The sequence below is a fragment of the Agelaius phoeniceus genome, chromosome 1 (assembly GCF_051311805.1).
Source record: "Agelaius phoeniceus isolate bAgePho1 chromosome 1, bAgePho1.hap1, whole genome shotgun sequence".
Lineage (NCBI taxonomy): Eukaryota > Metazoa > Chordata > Aves > Passeriformes > Icteridae > Agelaius > Agelaius phoeniceus.
The window spans coordinates 82,191,326-82,216,205 of NC_135265.1; the positions used below are offsets into that span (position 1 = coordinate 82,191,326).

At 44.6% G+C, this 24,880-nt stretch overlaps 1 protein-coding gene across 1 annotated transcript; it reads left to right on the forward strand.

Moving 5' to 3' along the window:
• Positions 1 to 5,343: 5,343 nt before the first annotated feature.
• LOC129122518 (serine/threonine-protein kinase SBK2-like) lies at positions 5,344 to 9,203 on the forward strand. Its single transcript, XM_054636465.2, has 3 exons — positions 5,344 to 5,849; positions 6,552 to 6,754; positions 7,009 to 9,203. Exons 1-3 carry the CDS (start codon positions 5,588 to 5,590, stop codon positions 7,576 to 7,578), a joined length of 1,035 nt encoding a protein of 344 aa, XP_054492440.2. The 5' UTR covers positions 5,344 to 5,587; the 3' UTR covers positions 7,579 to 9,203.
• Positions 9,204 to 24,880: the final 15,677 nt, after the last annotated feature.

The window sequence follows — 24,880 nt, forward strand, 5'->3', positions numbered from 1 at the left end:
AGCTCCTTGGTGGCTTTGCCCTGGAAGGTCGCTTTGTGTCCATTTGCGTTCGCTGGGATGGTGCTGCGCTCCTGGTGGGTTGGTTGGGAGAAAGGTGTGATGTGGCTCACTGTGGTCCCAGTGGGATTGCTGAGATTGCTGCCGGTTTCTGTCCGAGGAGGCTGCTGTGCGGAGCCTGTGGTGTGCTGCGGAGAGGCTTGCGGGGCTCTCCGGGGACACTGCTGGGTGTCTCTGCCCAGAACAGCAGCTCTGCTACCGCCACAGTCATGCCGTTCTCTGCAGCGAGATTAAGCACTAGCCTGCTGACCAGTTTTAGAAAGAAGCTCATAAATCTACCAGCAATAAGGCCACAAGCAAATGTTGCCATAATCTGTTCTTATCCCTTGTTATATTAAACGTGGTTTGCACCAGAATGGACCTTTTAGGGGGGAAAAAAAAGATGCCATTCTTGAACTAAAAGTTACAAAGATGGAAGGGTATTCTTCCATAATGTTTGATGAGATTTTTAGGGGCAAATATCCTTCTTCACAGAATGTGCACCACAGCGGAGGTCTGAAATGGCCTCACTTCAGCTTCATCTATTGGTTTTATTATAATGCTTTTGCCTAACTGGGAGAGCCCTTTTTAGTGAAATTCTAGTATTCAGAAAAACGTATACAGATGATAGAGTAACTTCTTCACTATCTGTTTGATAAATTATAAAGAAAGCACCCCTGGAAGTTTCCCCTGTAATTTTCAGCCCTCTTGCCATTGTCATGACTTTTTCTTGTCCTATTTCTGTCAAACTGGGGACACCAGAGGTAGCTTGCTAACTGTGGGCTCACCGATATCATTAAAAAGATAGAAAACATCTAGTAACTGGTTCTGTTGATTTATCAGAAGAATTCAGGGAATTTACCCAGGCTTTCTTCATATCAATGGATTTTTAATGTTTCAAGAAACATCATGAAAAGGTAGATAAAAAGGAATACAAAGCAGAGCAAGCAGAAAAATAAATTTATTATAAAAATACAAATTCCACTGGTGTGTGATATTCTCAATTGTGCAGAAGCTGTTAACAGGTGGCCAGCTCTTCAGAAATACAGCTTCCCTAACTCAGCTGATTTTTGGAGATTAAATTTCAGACTGTCTCATTGCATCTGTATGTAGGAACCTCTGCAGAAGCTGGAGTTCACTGTAAGAGGCACATTGCCTCAGAACAGATCTCTTCTTTTGTTACAATCATCTCAGCCTACGTGAAACTGAACAGCTGTCTCTACTTTTTTTTCTTGTTTGTTTTCTTTTGTTTACAGTGAAGCTTACTTTCTTAATTTAGCATCTGGAAAATGTTAGTTTGCCTCTCACTGCTGATGTTTCCTCCATCTGAATCTTTTCAGGCATTCTCTTTAACAGAGTGAATGCAAAAATGCAATCTGTAACATCAGTAACCCTTGATCTTAGACTTGTATATGTAATATTAAGATATGTATCTATATCACTGTAGATTATTTCTACTGCAATTCTGTATCATCCAGTATGTTAAGGCCTGCAAAGGTAGTGAGGCTATTCCAAATCTATATTTCTGGATTTACAGAGTGCCCATTCAGCAGCATGAAGAAACTAGATGTGTCTGATTAGTATGACTTTTTTCCTTTTTTGTTTTTTTTCTTTCCCTGTTACCCATCCAATGCCAGACTAAAATCTTGACTTCTTTGGTCATTTGGAATGCTTTTGTATCTGTGTATGCACATACACAGTTGCAGTTTTACCAAGCAACACATTGTCTACTCAAACCATTTTTTGTGCCATTTGCAGTATTTTTCTGGACGATTTCAGTGTTTCCTTCTAGATCATTGACAAAGATAAAAGTATTATGACAGAGTTAGGATTGAAAAAATTGTGTAGGGTGAGAACAACAATAAAAATATGGCATTTTCCACTATATACTGGGCTTTTAAATAATTAATTAAACATGTGTTGCTTCTTGGTTTAGACCAATGCCATGGTGAATTTGTACAGATAACTTTCAGGAAATGACCAGTGAATGGGACATTTCTGGCAGCTGCTGTATGAACCAATACCAGGATAAGAACTGCTTCAAACCAACAATTTAGAGGTTGGTGGGAGGTGCTTGCGGGTGGGGTCCTTACACAGCCCTGAAGCAGAAGTGTGATAACAACTGGGTGAAGTGATCCAGATTACTTGGTGCACTAAATCTATTTGAGCAAAATGTGCTTTACTAAACATGGTGCAAAAATATTCAGGTAGAAACCAGGTAGGCAGCACCCATAAAAGGACATGAAGAGAAGTTATTTTTTCCCCAACATTCCCCCAGTAATTTGGAAGAACTCTGGAGTCATAATGGATGTATAAGGTAGTGCAGCCTGTGTGTCATTCCTGCAAAAAGAGATCTTGAGGCCACAGCATGAGGCAGGGAGGAATTCTAACTGAATGTGTGACCGGAGGCATTCCCCCCAAGACAGTCGGGGTTTTAATGTGGGGGATGGGAGGAGAAAAATGATGAGACTTTAGAAAAGAGCCATGAAACAGATCTGAGAGCTGGACAATCTGAGAGCTTGGTCTGACAAGTAGACAGAAAGTTATTGGAAGGCATTGAACCAATAGGAGAACTGAGAGGTGTCTTGATCAGAGAGCATAGAGATGCTTATTCTCAATTCAAAATGTGACCACATTTTGTGGCAGCATCACATCTGTTTAAGTAACTGATGCAGGCACTACAGAAGCATAGCGTGATAGATGCTTTGTGAAGCCTAAGTAAAGCATCAGTTAATGCATTGCTTGAGCTTCAGTCTGGTAGTTTTACACAACCTAATTAATTGAAAATATGTTCTCATAGCCTGTGGTCATACCTCTGACCACAGTGCATATAAACCCTGCAAGAGTCGGGAGAAATTTAACAGGTATCAGAAACCTCATTTCTCTGTCTGAGAAACTTCAGCAGCAGGTTAGGTAAATTCAGATTAGGTTATTATACGAATACCTAACAGCAAGAATGTTCACACCGGCATTTATAATTGACCAACTGTCTTTGGATCAAACCTGAATGACTTTTTGAAAGAGATGCCCCAGATGCTATTTGTTATTTGGTTTGTGTTAAGGCCCTGTGGAAGGTCAGACAAGAAAGTGGAGCCCACATGTCATATGCTCAAGGCCATTTTTAATAGAGTATCTTTGATATGAGAAGAGGCTGAAACAGCTGAAACTCTTCAGCTTGAAAAAGAGAAGGCTCAGAAGGGATCTTATTGGTGTATATAAATATCTGATGAGGGATAATGAAGGAAAGGGAGCCAGACTCTTCTAAGCAGTGATCATTGATGGGAGTCTCCATCTATGGGGATATTGAAGACCTGGCTGAACACCTTCCTAGACAACCTGCTTCAGTTGCTGCAGCTGGAGCAGGTGACTTTATGGATTAGATCATCTCAAGAGGTCCCTTCTAACCTAAACACCTCTGTGATTCTGTTATCATAGCACTGTCTCTGTTATACAGGGATCATACTATCTTTGGCTTTTGACACGTATGAAGTGTTTTTCTGCACTAAATATATTAATCATTTTGGTTGAAGAACCAGAATAACATTACCTGGATTAAGACATTGTATTTCCATAGGTTAGATGGTTAGATCCCCCTCAGCTTCTCAGGTGGTTCAGAAGTATCTCATGATGGTGTAAAGGATGTGAGGTTTTGCTGCTGTAATTAGAGATTCTTTTAAGGAAATATGGTTTCTCACAGTCAGCAGCCTGGAAACAAGAGCTCTAGCAGGGATGAAGCATGGAAAGGAAAGAACAGGTTTGAATAGGACTCTGACTGCTGCCTTCAGTACAGCACAGCCAAATGGTGAATGCATGCTGGTCAGGGCCCTGGTGACCTCCTCTTCAGTGCTTGTCAGTCTGCAAAGGGAAAATGACACTTCAGAAAGTACCACAAGTAGGTGCAGAGCACTCAGGCACACTCTACTCAGCAGTGACCCAAATTTGATCCTCACTTACCTTCTTAGCTAATTGCAGTGGCATCTCAAAGAAAGACCTGAACACATCAGCTATTTTCTCAAGTATGGACTTTCTCTTGTAGTTCATGACTCCAAGGGCAGCAAGGGCCACAGTTTGCAAACTGTTCTGGAGTGACTGCAGCTCGGGCTTCCTTCATAAGGAGCCCTGATCAGACCCACAGGTCATAGGCCCTCAAGAAACTCTACCCATATCCTCTGGATGGTCTGTTCTTCCAAGATGGCTCATTCACATTATTGCTCTACTCTTGCAAAAAAGTAGGGCCAATTACTTGGCACTTCTGAATTGGATAAAATTTAGAAATGCAGTCTAGGAGGGAGGGAATAGAAGAGGAACTTTACCACAAATAGTCCCAGGCTCCTGTAGAAATCCAGCCTTGTAAATAATTCTTTTTTTTCCAAATTTATTTGAAGAATGATTGGATTTAGCAGCAGTGGGGCTCCTTTGCAGAAGAGAGATGTGAACATACTGGAACAAATCCAGACTGTGAAGACAGTTAAGATATGGGAGTCTCTCTCATAGAAGGAGAGGGTAACAGCGCTGGGACTTGATCAGGCTTGAGGGGATCATCTGATGGGATGCATATGAATACCAGCAAAAACACACAGCAAGGTATATCACAGTACCAAATGATACTGAGTGAAAGAACAGGAGATAGTGGGCCTGAAAGAGAGTTTCTATTTAAGCAGAAGTTAAAATCTTTGTTACCACAAAGGTGATTGAACACTGAAACAGGTTCCCCACAGCAGCTGTGGAGCCTCCATCCTTGTAGGTATGTAAAGCTGGGCTGGGCATCGGACAACCTGGTCTAGCTAACCCTCCTCTGAGCAGGATGTTTCAGTAAGAGGTCTCCAGAAGTACCTTCTGGCATTTACCATCCTGTGACTCTGGTTCTGTGACCTTGCTCCAAGGCCAGGAGGAACTCCCAGGTCCAAAGTGCCTTGTTCAGAGCACAGGGACATAGACAGGGAGAGAGCGCTGCCACAGAGGCCTTAAAATGCTGCCTTGCGGCTGGCTGGGAAAAAAGGAAAAAACTCTTCTCTGAAATGGGTCTGAAGCAGCTGGCTAGAGCTCAAAATGCCATTGATGTCCTAGGTTACTTCCTGTATAAGTTACTTGGCTGCACAGATGCGTGACTTTTGGTCAGAAATGTCATCAGGCATGTGAGGTACTGAGCTGCCTTTGGCTTCTCCGGGGCACTCTGCCTTTTGTCATGTGCCTGTGCCTAAGGGACAGGTCTGTCTCATCTGCTGACTCAAGGACTTTGTCCAGTAAGCAGTAGAGGTGGAATTCTGAGTAGAGAGATGAGATCTTTCTGCAGTAGGCTAAGGAGGGCAAGGAGGGGTGACTGGGACACACTTGAAAATCTGGGACTCTGCTAATGTTTTGCCTATTGTCTAATATTAGGCAAAAGGATTAGGGGGCTGGAGGAAGTTCCCTTCAATACAGAGACCTTTTCTATGATGAGGGGCTTTGCCCAGAGATGTGCTGTATAAAAGTGTAAATTCAATTCTAGCACAGCAGCAGGAGTATTCAGGCTCCAGGTGGCAGAAATATGCCATGACATGGTTGGTGTTGCATGTTTGATCTGGCTTTCTCTGTGAGTGCTGTGATGTTCCTGACTCTGGCTATGGTGTTCCTGCAGCACTCAGCAATGGCAGAGAGCTCAGCCGTGACTGCAGCAGTGCCAGAGAGAGCAGCACCCACCAAGCTGGAGGAGCTCCTGGAGATCACCGCTCAGAGCCTGGTGCGCACTGAGGTGGCTGAGCACTATGAGGTTGTTCGGGAGCTGGGCAGGGGCAAGTATGGCCATGTGATGCTAGTGACCCACAGGCAGAAAGGTAAGGAGCTGACTGTGCCCTGTGAACTACTGTGCCTTGTCTCCTCTCCACTCACCAGGGCACAGAGCATGGGGTGGGCTGGTGGCACACTGGGGACAGACACCAGGCATGGTAGGGAGGATACCCAGGGAGACCCGCAGGATGGGGACCTCCCCACCTAGGTATCATCCCATGACATCCAGCCAGAGTCCAGGCGATGCCAGGGGCAGCCCAGAACATCTGGCAAGGTTATGATGATAAGACAGGTCCAAGGTCAAGCTGGGAAGTTAATTCACAAGCCAGGATCAAAAGAATTCACAGATATGCACCAACATGCATGTGATATAGATGGAAACAGCAGTCCCACCACAGGGCTCAGTCACAGAGCCCCAAGCCTGATCTGAAGTGGTGCCCTAAGGCCCATGGACAGAGGGTGTGAATGAACATCCTGGGTTGGCCATATGAGTGCCCTGATACTGCTCTTCCCCAGTAGACCCAGCTCAGACTGATGGGCCCATTTATCCTGAATGTCCCTACTCTGGCCAGGGCTCAAAACTCACACCAGCAGCAGTTCCTGTTCCCAGACCTGGTGTCCACAGAGTATATCCACACAAGCTTTGGAATAGAGACCTCCCTATGGCTGTGACTGCCTGGATCTGTGGCTGCTCTGTCTTGCCTTGGTGTGACTTCCAGAGGAGTCAAATTCCCTCTTCCCATCCCCAGGGACTCCTATGGCTCTCAAGCTGCTACCCAAAGCCAGTACCAAGCTGCACACCTTCCTGTATGAGTATTGTGTAGCACTGTCCCTCGCCACCCACCCTGCCATCATTGGCATGTTCGGAATTGCCATTGAGTCCAGCCAGTACTATGGCTTCCTCTATGAACCAGCACTGCACAAAGACCTCATCTCTATCATCAAACCCCGCGTGAGTGTTGCCACAAGGCCATGGGGATTGGGCTGTAGTATTTGGCCCCTCTGAAGGCTGGCTGGGTCAGAGGGAGGGAGATAAAGTCAATGGCTGTGGGTCTATCTGGGGTCTGCAGCACTGAAGCAGCCTTGGGCTTGCAAAGTGAGAAATGTGAAGGTCTTTCCCAGCGCAGAGCACTGAGGTGAGAGCCCGTCTGGCAGGGCTGCTGAGGTGCCCCACGTGTGCTATCCTGCCTGTCTCTCCCTGCCCAGGATGGGATCCCTGAGCCGGCCGCAAAGCAGTGTGCCAAGCAGCTGGTGAGCGCGCTGGAGTTCATCCACAGCCGGGGGCTGGTGTACCGTGACATCAAGCCCGAGAACGTGCTGCTTTTTGATCCTGACTGCCGGCTCATCAAACTCACTGACTTCGGCCTCACGAGGCCCAAGGGTACCAAGCTCAAGCTGGTGGCTGGGGTAATTCCCTACACCGCCCCCGAGCTGAGCAACACCGCTGATGCCCAGGGGGTGCCCATCGACACCAGCATGGATGCCTGGGCCTTCGGGGTGCTGCTTTTCTGCCTGCTGACTGGCTACTTCCCCTGGGAGCAGAGCCTGCCAGAGGACCCTTTCTTTGAGGACTTCATGCAGTGGCAGGAGACAGGTCTGGAGAAGGACGTGCCCCGGCACTGGAGGCGCCTGACGGCCGAGGCTGCCTGCATGCTGCGGAGCCTGCTGGCTCTGGATCCCGCCAAGCGCGGCCCTGTCAGCGCGGTGCTGCGCTATGTCGGCTGCCCTTGGCGGCTGGAGGGCGGGCATGGTGAGGAGGCTGCCGTGAAGTCCTAGGGCATTCTAGGGCCTGCTCCCCACGGCAGGAGGGAAGGAGGGTCACAGCCTGCAAGGGCCTTCAGGGTTTGGGCACCATGGTGGCCTGGGCGTGGGAGGCCATGGTGGCCCAGAGAGCAACTTCTCTGCAGCACAGAGCCAAGCTCCTTCTCAGCAGATGGCCCTCACCCCAGGACTCAGTGCTGCCCAGTGCAGCCTCCTTGTGGCTTGGAAACATCTTTCTCTTGGAAATGACTGTGTGAAGCATCCACTTGTTTCCTAGCCACAGGAACTCCAGGGAGTTATTTAGGCTGCAGCACCTGCCATGCCTCAAAACAGAGCAAAATATATACTTTTGTGTTTCTGTATATGGCTCATTTTCCCTCATAATAAATGCCTGTTGGGACCCACTTACTGTTGGAAAGCAGGGAGCATGTCAGAACTTGCAGCTGTCTCAGGACAAGCTGTCCAAGGCAGGGGCCATCTCTGGATGCTGCCTGTGCCTGCACCAGGACTCCTGGAGGTTGGCTTCAGGCTGGTGGGGTGGAGGGGCTGGGGAGATCCCAGCACGTGGCCATGGATGATGGCTGGGGAACATTCATGGTTATTTCATGCCAGCCCAAACACATCTCTTCCCTTGTACTGCCTTCAGGTCCTAAGACAATGTCCTTCATGCTCCTTTAGATGCCTGGCTACCCCTCTACAAGACCTTTCTTTTTCCCTTTCCTATCACTTCTTTAACCCTTCCCTAGACACACACCTCTCCTAATGCCCCTGATATCCTCCTAGGTGCACATTTTAATCCTGAAAAGAAGTAGCAAAGAGGGCATTGGGGGTTAGTAGCCATTTTTACTTTTCTACCTCTTTTCAATCCCCAGGATTTTGCTGTTGGTAGTAATTCCTTCCTGCAATTAACCTGGTCTTTTGCTGGAAACATTCACAGCTTGTTTTTCACTCTCAGGGGCTTCATAACTTCTAAAAATGCAGTGTCCCAGCACTATACTTTCTAGCATTTCAGCTTTTTTAACATGTCAGACCCTTTCTTGTACACAATCTTTCTTCTATGGTTCCCCACCATGCAGCTTTTTTTTTCCAGCTTCTTCTCACCCACAGGCATTTTAGCATTATTTAACTTCTCTACTAACACTGCCCATCACCTGGTAAACACCTTTTGCTCACTCCTCTCTCAGCAACATCACCTCTGTACTGCTATTTTGTGCTGCTCCTGCTCCCTACATAATTTATGTCTTGAGTCTTCCACCTCCCCAACCTACCTTACCAAACAGCATTATGCTCACACTGTCCAAGATACAGTTTTCTTCTGCTTACTTCCATCTCTTAGAATTTTTCATTACTTGAAATCATAATAAATGCTGCTCAACTTCAGCCTGCTGAGATTGGCTTTAATTACTCTTTAATTACTGTAGGAATAGCAGAGAGACGTTAAGGTGCCAACATGGTTCCTGCATTTAAAGTGGAAAATCCTTAAGATAAATGGATCTAAAGGCCAGGTAGCTGACAAGTATCCAGTGAAAAATAATGGAAAAAGCATTTGTTACAGATGTTAGTTAACGGAGAATTACAGAATAGGAATGTGGCTTTTTGGAATGAGACATTCAATTTCATAATAAAGTTGTGTTTGATACAATAAATTCATAGTGTTATGGTACAGAGTTTTTGTAAGGCATGACCTATTGATAAAAAGAGAATTATGATATGTTGTATTGATTCAGAAGATGAAAAGTCCATAAAATATAGATTAAGTGGACTGAGAACTTTTAATAGGTGGAAGAGATAATTGTCTACTTGGAATGCTCTATTTTATCTGGTTTCTGCAGGGATCAGTTGTTAAATGAGAACTGGTTAACATTTCCAACCATGATTTTAAGGAAGGTACAAATCAGGTAAAACCCTACAGATGACACAAGCATGAATAGGGTGGTTGCAAGAGGAACAGGCTACTAGATAACTTGATAAGTTAAATATATTCAAACAAAATACATTTTCTTACAGGCAGGAGAAATATAATTAGGTAGGAACATGTAAGAATAAAAGCCACCCTTACAAAAGGACCCCTAAAAACTTGCCAAGTCACAGAGGATACACAAGATTACACGAGTTCTTACTGTGTTGTCCTGTTAAAAAAGGCAAATGGGCTCCTTGCATGGCTAAGGTAGGGGTAGGGCTAAGGGGTAGAGAGTAAGGATGGTCGAATCTTCAGCAAAAACAGTTGACAAGATTCCTGCTGGCCTAAATACGAGTGTGGGAAGTAGGAGTGAGCAATCTGTTTTTTATACCTCATGAGGAAATCCTGGGTATGGTGCCACAGATACACAGGCACAAATACAGGCAAGCTGGAAAACTGGAGATAGCTGAGAAAAAAACATGGTGGGACTGTGGTTTAAGGCTTAAGCCTTAAAGAAACTGACACGTGAAACTATCTAGAATAGGAAGACTGGATAGTGAATTGATTGTGGTATAGAATATTGAGAAGAAAATACCACCTACTAATGCCCTGTTTTAATTTGAGAATGATTCAGAGAGGCTGAAGAGAGGTTGGGAGATTGAAGCCAAACACTTGAGTAGTGAGGTTCTTGCCTACTGAAGGAAACCATCCTATGAGCAGAAGCTGAGAGAATGGGGAATGTTCAGCCTGGAGAGGAGAAGAGTCAGGGTGGGTCTTATATCTCTTTATACTTCCAGGTACAAGTACCAATTGAGAGAGGGGAGGCATTTAAACTAAAGAAAAATGGCTTTATGGTGATGGTGGCCAAATTTTTTAACATTGCTTGTGCATCTATGGCTTTGGAGATGTTCAAAAGATGATTGGATAAGGCTCTGGTAAACTTTCACTAGTTGTCTCTCTTTTGAGAAGGAGATTGGTGTAAGCAATCTTCATATGTCCTGTGTTGTATCAACCATGCTGTGATTCCACAACATTTTTTATTTTGAAGACACTCTGTGTTGTAGCTAAGGATGTTTAGGCCTCCAAAATGTCTTCTCCCTTGGAATTGCTCAGCATGGTCTCAGCACAGCTGTGTGCCAAATGCAAAAAAGGCTTGACAAGAAAGGGTTAGCAAGATTTTAGGATTTATTCCAAATTAAAGTAATCCTGAACTGATGGAAAATGGACATCTTTGGGGAAACAGATCAAGCTGCTCCATGCCATCAGGACCTTGGCTGGTTTTTTTTGCAGGAGCCAATTATGCCAATGAGGACCAGGGATTCTGTGCTGCCTGACAAAGGCAATGTGACAGGATAATGGCAGTAAGAAGTGGCAATAATCAGGATTGTTTCTCTGTCTCCTTTGTTACAGAGCCTTGAGACTTTGGTAGGAGGGATTTCGGCTGCCAGAAAGTTGTGTGATGTATAGTGAAGTGATGAAATCAGCACTGTGACTGTGTCATGCATGTGATGGTGGTGGGGACAGGGCTGCAATGAGGCAAGCACAGGTTTGAGCACAATGGCAAAGAGCACTGCCCTGAGCCAAGTCCCCAACTCAGGCTTCTTTTCTCAGTAGCTTGTTCATAATTGCAGCTGGATTTCTTAAATCAATGAATAAACAGACTTGGCAAAGACTATCCCCAGGGGGTCTGGAAAAGGATCTTGTTGCCCCCATGACCCCTGGAGCAGCTGTTGGGAGAGGCTGAATGGAAGGGGGTTGTGTGCAAGCACGCTGGCCCTTTGCACGCCCAGCCTCTGGGCAGGAAGGCTGGCCAGGTGCCCAGCACTGTAAAGGGCAACACTTCAGCTAATGTAGGCACGAGGGATGAGGTGGATCCAGTGTCATCCCTGAAGAGGCATCAGGTGGCTCTGAAGAGGAGGGAAAACATGGTACTTCACTCCTCTCTGGGATGGAATTAAGAGATAAATTGGGTAATTACCGAGCTCACCACACTTTGTGAGTTCTGGCTGCAGGTCAGTCCAAGAAGTGTGAATCCAGGCCCTGGTGCCCTGATGCCTGCAGCACACTGTGTGGTATTTTCTGGGTCCCCCGTTGGAGGGAGAAAATGATGAATCTGACTCCATGTTCTTAGAAGGGTAATTTATTATTTTATGATCTATATTATATTAAAGAATACTATACTAAACTATACTAAAGAATACAGACAGGCTACAGACAGAAGGCTAAAAGAGACTAATGAAAAACTTGTGACTCTCTCCTCAGAGTCTGACACAGCTTGACAGTAATTGGTCATTAAGTTAAAACAATTCACGTGAAACCAATGAAACAATGACCAGTTGGTAAACAATATCCCAACCACATTCCAAAGCAGCAAAACATGGGAGAAGCGAATCAGATAATTATTGTTTTCATTTTCTCTGAGGCTTCTCAGCTTCCCAGGAGAAGAAATCCTGGTGAAGGGATTTTTCAGAAAATATGACGGTGACATCACTGCATGCACAGGCTGGGAGCATAGATCCCATGGCTTTTGGTGGGATGTATCATCTATATTTCTGGATCCCCTTGTGGACCTCACAGTGGATTCTGTTTCCACTTCTGCACTGTACAGTCCACATGGCTCCTCAATAGTTACACTCATCAGCAGCCTGGGGAATGTGGTGCAGATCACTGCAGGGTGTAGGGGAGGTACGGGCCAGCACTGCAGGTGGAAGGGTGATGGGTTGAGCCTGGATCTGTTAACTGAACAAATAGTTTGATTGTAACTCTTCTCCCAGTTAGAAGTGTTGTTAGGAAGAAGTGAGAGTGAAGGCTGTTTGCTAGACAGAGATGCGAAAATTCAGGCAGATTTGAAAGTGATGACCTAAGTCGTGAAAATGTGCCCCAGATGACTCATCTGAGGATTAAAATACTGAAAGTTAAAGAGAGCCTTTAGGCAAATTATTTGGGCTAACCACAGGTCAGCAGTGTATCCAGCACAGAGACTGTTTTGTTACACTGGCTGGACTCAGGACATAAAAGGCAGGGTAGGACCAAATTGCATATTGGGGTCAATGTCATCTCCTCTTTCTACAGCAATAATAATGAAAGCCACTGTATTGGAACCTAGAGCAGTGATTAAAGGCAGGATAGAGGGATTTAGCTGTTAGGTCTCTGGAGTAATTTCTAGAAGCTTGCCTATAACTTTCCTTCTGCCTTGTGAACTCCAACACTATGTTACTTCCATCTCTTCCCACTTAAACCCCTTTAAGTATGATTACTGTGACTGAATAATTTCTTAGGAAGGGTGGTATTCCCCAGCATTCTCTGAACAAGACCACAATGTTGACCACCCTGTGTGACCTTTCCCACTCTGCATGTGAACGTCAGGGCTTGAGACTGCAAAAGGACTGAGCACCAGTTACCAAAAATGAGTGGGGAAAAGCATCTCAGGCCAGGGAATATGATAGGGCAGATGCAGGACTGCATGTGTGAGCCTAACTCTTCCCACACTGCTTGTTCTTGAGTTTTGACTTTCACTTCAAAGACAAAGCAGGCCAGAGCTTTGTTAAAAGCCATAAAATATGGCCCTGTTCTGAGCACAGGGATGGGAATTGACCCCAGCAAGAGGGGCTCTTTACAGACTATGAACGAGACAGGGCTGCTGTAGAACATGCCTCGAGCTGTTTTATTTTTCAGCATCAGTCTCATTACATGATTATGACAATGGGAAGATGCTAGCAGCTCACATTCTAGGCAGCAGACCAAAAAACTTAATGTTACAACTTACTTTATAAGCTTCTTGACCAATCACACAAAGCAAAAGCATATTGACAGTAGTTCTATCCAATCACCATAAGCATACATACCTTTGGTTCAAACAATGCTTGCTTATTTCAAATACAATACCTACTTGTAAGCCTTAAAACACAACGCACAGAGCTCCATTATTAAGCTTTAACCTTCTTAATATCTTGCTAGATAAACTTTCTGTAGCTTAGAGAGCTATTCAGACAAGCGTTAATACACAGACCATTGTTCTATTTGCCCTTGCTTTTCTACAGTTTAAATAATATTTCCCTATCTCATGACTGCTGCTTTAGCTCAGGGACAGTTCTGCTGTCCCTGAGGCATCTTGCAGCTTTCCCAAAACCCTCTAATTTTGTGGATTCCCACAATAATAAAAACTAACTAAGGAATAAAAATGGTGGAATTTGTTACCTTTTATTCTTACTCAAGTAGGGACATGTTGGTGACAGATGCAACCCAGCTGATGTCTTCTAGAGCTGCATGTGGCTGAGTAGCCAAGAGAAATCATAAAATGCCGTTGTTATGCTAAGGAGTTGCAGGATTGAAAGTGACTGGAGCTCAAGATACCTAGTCCCTGACATGGAGTTTTTAGCCTTTTTTTGCTTCTATCCAGCATCTGTGGGTGGAGATGCAGAAACTATAGGGGAATACCTCAGACAGGAAGATCAAAGAACTGCCTCAGTGTTTTTCACATCCTGTAGCTTGCACAGTACCTTGCTACCCATACTTTAATTTTAGCTTCCCCTGTGCTGTGCTGCTGCTGACCACAAGAAGAGAAGTGACCACTACTAAATCCCCTAATGGCCAGTATCAGCCAGCATGCTAGACTTCCCTACTTAGGGTGCTCCGAGGTCTGACAGCCAGGCACACCAGCCAATAATCTGGGCTTGCCCATATACAGGTCTGCCTGTTGCTGTGGTGCATTTGTTTTCTTTCCCCTGGGCTGATAGGCAGCTGGGCATGTTTATAAGCCCTGTGCCTTGGCTCAGCTTTGTGCAAGAGAGGGAGGAAAGGAGATTTGGCCTGGCCCAGGGTGGTGACAGAAGGCAGTCACGGCTGTCACACAGACTAATTGCACTTCTAACCCTCTTTGCTGTTTACAAGCTGCCCCCCAGCAAGGACTCGTGTCTCTGGCTGGCACCAGTGTCTCAGGGTAGACACACAAGGCTCCCTTGGTAGCCACTTTCTGTGTGCTAACTCAGAGTGCAACTTCCACCTGTACTTTGCTGACATGTTTCTTAGGGAACAGCATGTTCATGACTGAACAGATTTATTTAAGTGAGATGCTCAGGAGAAAATTTATCTTAAGGCGTAAAAGACTATTTTTTTAAAGTATCAGATATCTAGCTATACAGATCTGGCTTCAAGCAAAGCAGTCATGTTACCATGATTAGAGGTGGTACAGATGTCTTCAAATTGCTGCTTGAACAGTCCTGGGTCCTTGACCCCAGTGTTGCCCAGTGCCTTCCCTTCTACTGGTTGTCTTCCCTTCTACTGGTGGAGTAGGTGATGGAAGCAGAGCAAGGACTGAGACCTCCAGGCATTGGTTCACATCTGCTGAATCTGTTCTTTCCAAATCCAAGTAGAGAAAAAGTGGCAGCTTTCACATCCCCTTGTTCTGTCACTAACAGCTGTTGCAGCTGACATTTGCTTTGAGATATTATTTTATCTTCCTCTTCAGGACAGTAAATCTCTAAGAGATTGCCAAATGCAGAACTAACTCACATTTGCTTCCCCGGGGGCATCCTGATCAAACTTAACTCGTGACAATTCCTTCAGCAGACCCTCTCTCTGCTTTACCCTGCACCCCTTTCTGCAGTTGCTTCATGACTTTTGGCTGCTGACCCCTCTTGGAAGAAACCAAACCACATTTAATTGTTCATACCTTTCTTGGTATTGATTGATTGATAAGCCCTTTGTTGCCTGCAGGTCAATTCCCTGAGGTGTGGATTTGTTTACCTGTCCAAAGCCCTGGGAGTGAGCAAGATGAGCAAATGGTAGACCTCTATGCCTTTGGACTGAACAATACAGATTAAGTGCAGGAATTTCACAATACACCAGATTTACATGATGGATCAAACTACAGACAGACACATGCCTGTCCTAGTCCAGGACTCAGCACTGTTGTGTATAGGCACACAAGTATCATGGAGGCATGATAGGAATAGCTGTGCTATCCTCAGAGGTACAGATTATCCCAGGGGCGTGGTGAGAGCTGCTCCATGGATATGAGGCTTTGGTAAATTTACAGTGCTCACGCTGCTGTGGACTAACATCTCTTACACTGAAAGAAAAGAAGTTTCCAGGGACTCTTTTCCTCCTTCAGCTCTGAGGAACTTTCAGGGATTTTCCTTCTGTGCTACAGTTTATTTGCTCTCCCTTTCTTGCATTTTTTTTCAATCCTTCTCACTCTTTCAGCCCTGTTTCTGCATCATTTGCCCATCCACATTTTCCCCTTGCTGGAGTCATCCTGGTGCAAAAAGAAATATCCCTTTATGCCAAAACCTGGAAGACTTTATATTCTCAAGAAGCAACATAGGGCACTCGCTGTACAACTCAGTGGTTCCTTTCCCTGGTTTGGGAGAGGTGCCACTCATTTAGATCAGTTCACCTCCTTGCCCCACTGATCTGTAGCAAGCAGCAGCATGCACTCGTGTCCTCAGGGTCCCCTCTCTCACATCCGTACTGCTCATAGTGCTTCAGAGGAGGCTGCAGAGCCTTTATTCCACCAGGACTGTTTATCCCTCAGCTGGAAACGTAAGAGGACACTTGCACAAAAAGCAGCTGTTGTTTGGGTACTGCTGGTAGTGGGGTAGGAGGGGACTTCAGCAGGCAAGTTGGGTGGCTTCTATTCCCACCAGGAGAGGAGGTGGGTGCGGAGGGAAGCTGGACCTCCTGGTGATTCTCTGCATGTCTTTGAAGGCATCCATTGCCAATCTCTGTTTGAGTTTACTGTTGCTGGGCTGCCCCAGGAACTGCTGAACTGATTGGTCTTTTCTGTACTGCTCCATAATGGAAATCTGGGGATGAAGTGGGAGCCATGATAGGCAGCCCTTCTGTCCTACCCCTGCACAGCCTGCCACCCTCCCACTGGTTCCTGGCTACACAAGGGCATGTCAGGAATTGGATAGGGCTGGCAGAGACCTGGCTGTAACAGGATGCCCCTGTCCTTTCCTTTCTTTCTGTGACAGGAGAGAGATGAGTTTATGGCATGTGGTGTGTGGGGGCAGCCAAGTGGAAGGAATGATGGCACCTCAAGAGGGTAGCTTGCCACCACCACCACAGATCTGTTTGGTTCAATGAGTGGAAACCTCACTGGTAAGCAGTTTGGATACAAAGCAAAGTCTTGAGCTGCAATGTGGGTCACTCAGTAGGCTGGAAACAATATTTTAATAATCCTGAGACTTCAGGTCTCATTAATCATTAGGCATATCACTGTTCTTCCAAAGTTAGGCAGAGAATTACAAGTCCTGACCCTGACTGCTCATTTTCATTTCAGCTCATTCCCTTCCTACCTCATGTTAGGGAAAGTAAGGGCAATAATGTCTGTATAGACCCCGGTCCTGTTTCCTGTGTTTTTGGCATGGCTACTCATTTCCCAGGCTCTGATACAGATTTTTTTGTTGTTCTTTAGTGTCTCTTGGGACTGTTTTCATCTTGCTAGCAAGGAGAGTATGGCTGAGTATCATCCTCATGTTAGAATTATGCAGTGGAAAGTAACAGGTCAGGACCAATGCTCAGGTTGGATTAGGCTGGATTTCTCATCTCTGCTTCTAAATTTTCAGCTTCTTCTTAAGATTTGAGGAAAATGGCATGGGGAAACTGCTATTTTCCCATAGGTAATCCTAATTAGATGATAAAGAAAAATAAAGATAAATTAGAAACTCTTTGCTAGGGGAGAGGAACATTTCCTTAACAAGAGCAAAACCAGAGCATTTGTAAAGCTGGCTCACTTTAAGTTGGATACTCTTCTGCTCTTTTTTCCAGCTCTTCCCTTTATTCTGGGGTCTCCTGGGATACTGGAAAAAATATCCATGTTGTCCACAAAGCTGTTGTTTTGTAAATCTCCCTCATTAGCCTTAGCTTCATTGTCTTTGTGATTTGAACATGTATTTACTTCAGAGATAGGTCTGGTCACCATTTCATTGACAGATAATTTTCTTGCAATTAGGAGGTAAGGGCTACTACCTGTCAGGCTGCAGACAAGGGAAGAGCTTATGAAGACACATATTGCTTAGGTTAGAGGAGTAAATCTCACCCTTATGTACAGCTTGTCAGGCAAGCATCAGCACACCTGTCATATCTGAGCAGTCAGTAAAGCAGACAATTTCTTTCCTGTGTCATGGGGCTGAAAAGAAGCATTCAAAACCAGAAAGTCAGGCAATACATGTCTTGAGGCAGACTTCACAGCCTCAGAAAAGAAGAATTTATTGCATTTTCTTCACACTCACACACTTTTGTTCCATGCTGTCACTAGGCTAGTGAAAAGGGAATAACTGAGAATAGTTGCTGAGAAGGGGGTTTATAGACTTCTCAAACCTTCTCAATTTTCAGGCCTACAGTTTTGCCCCAAGATTTAGTTATGTTAGTATGCAGAGAGGAAAAATGTACATGTTTACTATAGGTGAGTAAATTGAACACTAGATAAATTCAGCATTAGATTAGGAGCTGGTAAAGTGTGGTAGCATGTAAACTGGGGTATATGTAAATGATTTCCTGCACATCCTTTCTGTATCCCTCCTCCCTGATGGAGCACAGCCTGCATGTGCCCTTTTACAGGTCACTCAGGTCCTGATTTCCACAGAAATCCTGGCACACAGAGCAGAAGCCAACAGGACCAGGTCTCTGCTGTGGACAGTCAGCACACCAGATCCACTGAATTACCCTCCCTGTGCTCAACAAGACCTCTGCTATCTCATCTGTGGCACTACTTAAACCCTCACAGGAGCTGGCCAGACTTTCTTTAATGACCTGGAGCAGAGACTGCAACTCAGATCTGGAAGAAAGGATTACACTCCCACACCAACTACTGATGGTGTGTGGTCCTGTCCCCATTCTGCCTTATCTGCAGAGTAATTTCTTGGAGCGAGGCAGGATCTGCTTTTTGCATTACCTTAAAGGGACTGCTTCACGACAGGAATTCTCACTGCCACATCTCAGTCCCTTGGATGCTCACACTGCTGCATTGCAGTAGCTGAAGCTTCCAGTGCTGGGAGGGTGCCAAGGATTCAAACACTCCTACCCACTATAACTCCTGCCTCAGGAATCCAGATTTGCCTAGGACTTAGTAACATGACCTGTTTTCCACCAGCTCTAAAGTGCTCCCTCCAGAACTGAGTTTCATCTTCTCTCATACTTAGTTTCAGCCAAGGAATGAAATCACTGTGACAGCCTCTGAAATTTGTTGTCCCTGTTAACTTCTGCACTTCTACTCAAAAGCATTAATATTCACTGCTCAGTTTTGGAATAGGTACATCTTCTGTTCTCTGCTCTTCCTAACCATCAGGAGCTAGAGGTTATATGCTTTCTATATTAGCAAAAGAGAAGAAATTGTGCAAACTTTCTTTGTCAAGGAAAAGAAGGCAAGGCTGTGATGATCTGTCCATCTCCTGGGCATGATCTCACATGAACCCTGCATGAAATAGCAAGAGAGAGAGCTTCACCCAGATCCTGAGGAGTCAGAAATGGAGCTCCCATGGGATTTGTAGCAGTAGCTTTTCTTAGGAGTGAGTCAACGTAGCTGAAAAGCAAGGCAGCATAGTGAGTGTTAAGGCGATGTACCTTTGCAACCTTGCATTGAAGTTACTCAGCTAAGAATGTTTCCTAAGTGGATTTTCAGTCATTTCAGTCACTCCTTCTTTCCCACTGCTCACCATACATCACCTTCTGTCCCTCTGTGCTCACTCCCAGTCACTAGCACTTGCACTCACTTAACCTTAACTATTAGTGCTGCCCTTAAATCAAAGGCAGGGCTTTGATTTAAGTACCCTTAAATCAAAGGACACTTGCCTTTCCCAGCCTTTGGCCTTCTTCCAGTTACAGCGGATGCGTTAATGAGAAGACCTCATATCTAACTGTCTAGTCAAGGCACTTGCAAAATGCCAGCCAGCACAGTAGCTGGATGTGGAAAACAGAAACCAGCTAATGTCAGCTCAGAGCAAGAATCAAATTCAGAGCAGCAGAGAGCAGGGAGAATCCATGACCACTGGGGGCGAGCACATCAAGACATGGTTCAAAGGTCCTTGCAAAAGGGTTATTTTCATTGGGAAACCCAGCTGAGGGCGGGGACCATCAGCTCCTGCTGGTGGGTTTTGGGTACACACACCTGGCATCAGGCAGCTGGGGAGTTAGTGGTCCACATGTGGGGGAATGGTCTGGAGATTGCAGAGGACTTCTCACTTGTGAGCTGGGTGATGAGAACGGTCAGTGAGTGATGAGTACAAGCAGCTGGTAGAGAATTTCACCACGAGACAGTCCAGTTTAGAGAGTGGGAACTCAGCAATTTTAATGTTGGGCAGTTTTTTAATGATACTCTGAGAACTAGGTGCCATAAATCAAATCTTGAAACTGAGACAGTGTGAGACCCTGATGCCCTGAGATCAGAGCAGCTGAAGTGATACTAGATAGTCCCCTGTGTACATGGGTTCTGTTTGTGCCAGCAGGGAAACCACTCCCTCATGATCTGGAGTGAAAAGACAAATGACATTTTTTAGGATCAACTTGGTTACTTGTGAGTTTTAGAGAAACAGATGATTTTCTTCACATGTTATAAAAAGGCACCAGACTGCATCAGAAATCACAAAATCTTTAAGTTCAAACCAGATTGTAAAATATTTTACTTATATTTATTTTTCTTTTAAAACCAAATAATTTCAAATTAAATGTGAATTCAAGGAAATCTTTTCAAGACTGTTCATTTAATATCAACTAATCAAAATATTTAAAGAGGGAAAGCAACGCTGCTTCACTGACATTTTTGTAAATTTTAATGAGTTATAGTTTTTTTGTTATTGGTCTTGTACAAGATTGACCCAAATATAATTTTTTTTTTTTTTTTGTCACAGAAATTAGGCTATGGGCAGAATGGACTCATCCTGTAACTTTGGACTGTGCTCCAGGAAAAGAGGTACATCTAAATGTCTTAGATGTATCTCTTCAAAAATCTTAGCTTCAAAGTTCTGACATTTGCCTTGTGAGAATCAGAAACAATCTGCCAGTTCACCAATGTTAGCCAGTTACTCCTTGCTCTTTACATCAGTTAGTTTTATGTACAGCACAAAGTTTGAAGAGCTTGTCTCAACAGTTATAATCCCACATTAAACCAATGGTTTAACCTAATCCAATATCCTGTCTCTTAAAAAAATAGTTATGAGAACAGGGCAAGAATATAGTCACAATTCCTCCAAGACACTTCCCAGTTTTCAGCAGATTTTGACTTAGGAGGAGTCTGTAGATAGGTGGAGACTTTAAGTGTAGCAGTCCTTAGCAGATTTTTTCCTCCCCCATGGATTTGAGCATGACACTACATATTGCAGTCCAGGGAAGGGAATATATCATCCTTGGCAGCACAGCTGGTTCATGCAGAGGAGGAACTTCCTCATTGCTGCTTTGTCTTCAGCCATGGTGTTGGAGTACTTTGAAGATGATACTGAGGAAGTCATTATCTTTTCTTGTCAAAAGCACTGTATCCCATTACAGGCCCTACTTCAAACAGAAAAAGAGAATACACACCAAGTGTTTAAAATCCTGTGTTACTCAGCTGCTTGACTTTTCTGGGAGGGAGAGAGTGCTTCTGCTAATACCCCATCCCTCAGAGCTGTTGTCTTTAGCAGTCCATGATAGCATTACTCATACTGACATTTTCCTAATTCTAATATATTTCTTTACATCCTTACTAAAGTTCCAAGTGTATACCATTCCCTGTGATCAAGTTATCAGATTATGCTGATTTCTTAAGGTTTCCCATTTTTCCTTTGCTTGCTCTACTTTTGCTTGAACAGACCTTCTTGCTTGTACACTGCAGGAGAGCCAGACATGCCAAAGAGTAACAACTCCTTCAATGGCTGTCTGAAATTCTCTTTCCGGACTTCTGGTCACTGTAGTCTTCCAGAGTTCCTTGGCTTCAATGTACCCAACAAAAAGCAGGTTCAGTCACAGTGACCAGGGTCAGTGAAAAGTCAAGGGCACCAGGCAAGTTCAACTTGATAAGGCAGGACAGAGGACAAGCCAGAAAGTCAAACCAGCACCAGTATCATCAAGGCACAGGCATAGCTGAGACATAGTTCAGGCAAGGAGCAAGGGCTGAGCTTAATGCAGCTCTGGAACAGAAGAGGGAGAGTGTCTCCCTGGCTCTCTCTTACCCCCAGCATTTTCCCATGTTCAGTGAGCACCCAGGCACCAGAGAGCTGGCAGAGACCTGTTTCTCTCAGTGCCTGTGCTGCTGTGAGCCAAGAGCCTCACCACAACACAACTACTGGTCCCAAATAGCTCAGGGAGGAATTTCACAAGGAACACGTATTCTAGTGCATGTACACCAGACAGGAATCACAGTGCACGTGTCTTACAGAGAATGTACTAAAGCTTTACTCCATAGTCATTGGAGTTTAGCAAAGTGTCTCTCTTGTGTCACAGAGAGGAGCTGCTTATAAAGCAAACAGTCAGCCCACTTAATTAGCTCTTTAACATGGTGAGAAATGTTCCCTGGCAGAGAGTTCCTGGGAAACCCTCCAAGATGTGACATGGAAAGGTACTTCTGTGCAGGGAGGACCAACAAAGCCAGACCCAAACCTCACAACTGAATCATTGCTCCTCAGATGATGATGATGAGACCAGAGGGTGTAATAACCATCCCCACAGCCTAGGTAACAGCAACTTCCAATACTGTGAGGGACAGTCCTGCCATCCTGCCACAGAGTAGAGCAGCTACCATGGTGCCCCCTTGTCTGTGCAGACTTACCGTAAGGACATACAGCCCAGGTAGGTTCTGGAGCCATTCAGATTAATTAGGTAAGTAGGTATCCTAATATCCAAATGTCTTGATATTAGAAGGAGAACTAACAGACCTGCAGATTGGCAAGACCTGCTTGACTTGCTCCCTTGCTCCACTTAAGATCCTATCCCTAAACTGGCACTGAATCATTGGGATGGGAACTGTTCCCATTATAAGGCATCTTTCCTCACTCAGTATGCAGAAATGATGAAAAAGTGAGTTTTTCCCTCAACAGAGGAAGAATGCATTTGTATTAAAAAGTGTCTGTAGAGAAACGAGAAAATTGCTTTACAGCTCTGCTTAACTCTATTCTTGAAAAAAATCCACTCATACTGTGGTGGGTCTGAAGTCAAAAGCTCAGTCAGGAATGCATGGCCCCTGAGCTGCTGCAGTGTGAGGGAGTGAGAGGAGCCCATGTGCTGTGCTCTGTGCTCCTGGCAGCTTTGCCTTGTGCCCCTGCAAAGACAAGTGTGCCAGCACAGAGGTGTGAGATCAGGAGGAAAGGAGCCCAGGCTTGGGAATGCAGCAGGAGAGACCAACAGACCAGGCTGGGAAAAGGCAGCTGGTAAAAGGGGAACTAGAAGTAGCAGGACACACAGGCAGGGTGAGGTTAAGGGTCCTAGGAAGATGTGAAATCTTGGATCTAAAAGGACACATGGAACTTAGTCATGAAATTAGCTGAAGTAACTGAGCCCTTGAGGGGAAGTTGTAAAGATTCATGTCTTATTGATGACATGTGTGCTGTGTCAGTGATGTTGGGAAAGACCTGCTGGCTGCCTCAGCTCGCTTTTAAAAAACCCAGATGCAGTCTGCTATGGCAGTGATGGGTGGATGTTGCCCTCCCGTGGTGAAGCCTGCATTTTCCCAGGAGTCATGGAGCATGAACAGCAGGGCTCCATGGACCTCATTTCCAAACACACCACCAGGCCAGGCATTTACTCCCAGTGGTTAGAAATGGACCATGATTAATTCAAACGTCAGTGTTTGCCTCCCCCAACCTTGTTGTTATTCAGATGTTTCCTGTTTTGTTTGACCAGATCCAGACAGCACACAAATTACCAATACGGGTATTGCCACTGTTCTGTCAAAGCACAAGTTTAATTACTCCTGCTGTGAAAGTCTACCAGTTTGTGCTGCAGCTGTTTCATTAATTTGGTTTAATAATTCCAGTTGTATGTTGCATGCTGTGATGAAAGCCATTTGTCCTCCAGTTGCCTCTATGCAGCACTGGCTGATGGTGCTAATGTCATACATTTGTTATGTTGAAGAAGTACAAACCACTGAAAAAAATAACCACTTCTATTTCTTACAATTTTATCAAAGTTCCATTATCAAGCTCCAGACTTCCCCTACTAAGATCTAGTTGAATATTAACAAATATTTATATACAGAGCACAAAATGTTTATTTCCTAGAGCCACATCAGTAAAGCCCTAATTTCAATTTTCAAAGTAATTTGTCCAGTGTTCCTAAGGGCTTCTGTATTAAGCAGCTTTTAACAGCCAAAGCCTGTAACTGTGTCAGGCTTGGACAGCAAAGGGGGTTCAACCATGCCAAGGGCCAGAAGATGAAACACCAGTAAAATTGGAATAGCTGTTTTCTCACTTCCTTTCTATTACATCCACAACTTCACTATGAGGTGAAAGGGGTACATTAGTACAAGTACACTGCTCCCTTTTAAGTTCTAGCTACAGCTGTTTTCCCTTTGTGTTAGCAAACAAAGTGAGAGATGGCTCTACATGAGCTCAGGTGTTTATGGGTTTTTACAGTCACACTTACAACCCTGAACAGATTCAGAATGCCGGATCTTGGCAGCAGTAAAACTGATCAACTGTTGTTGTCCATTGAAATGCATCTAAACGAAGCTAATTTGGGAAGAGGTAAAAGAGTAATGATGAAACACCCACTACTAATTTTTTAATCAATGACAATAAAGCTTTGCATGATTTATCCTCAAACAGTTCTAGAAATAAGACCAGTCTTGTAATTAGTAAACTTGTTTCTACCTTTCTTCCTCTATCAACACTCACTGAAGTTTTTTTTGACTCAAGTGTGGTAGTCACAGCAAATACCAATCAGAACATGACCTGCTAGCAAACACTGGCCAGCAAAGAGCTTCCTCTGCCCTATGTAACACAAGCAATGCTGAGTTGGTATTCGTAACACTTCCCTCACTTATGAAATCTTCAAAGAAATTGTACATTAGTTCTAGTCTTCCACTTGTTTCTTGCTGATTGTTTCACAGGCAAGGCACCTTACTAATCAATGTTACTCTGCCACTCTCAGATTGTACTGGGGACCTTTGAGTAAGTGCACTCAACTGTGGTACTACTGACAAAGTTCTGGGAAAAACTCTCACTCGGCTGAATGTGTATACCTCTGGGAAAAAACCCTCCTTAATCCTCATAAATCAAGAAGAGGACAAGGATAAAAAACTGAAGCAACTGGAAGCATGGAAGACAGCGCCTTTAAATGCTCAGACTGAAACCTCATATTTAATATATTAAACATATGAGAATTACTGGAGGCTAAAATAATTAGTTAATATTTAATTAATTAGTTTAAAAAGTGACAGACCTCTTAAAATAAGAATCTGTGGGCTTTCCCCATAAGGAACAACAGAAAAATTACCCATTAGGTTTT

Bases quoted from the DNA above. Each gene is read 5' to 3' on its own strand.
- LOC129122518 (XM_054636465.2), top strand. From the start codon at position 5,588: ATGTTTGATCTGGCTTTCTCTGTGAGTGCTGTGATGTTCCTGACTCTG. The intron at 5,850-6,551 runs GTAAGGAGCTGA...TCCCATCCCCAG, and splicing joins AGTGACCCACAGGCAGAAAG to GGACTCCTATGGCTCTCAAG. The intron at 6,755-7,008 runs GTGAGTGTTGCC...CTCCCTGCCCAG, and splicing joins TCTCTATCATCAAACCCCGC to GATGGGATCCCTGAGCCGGC.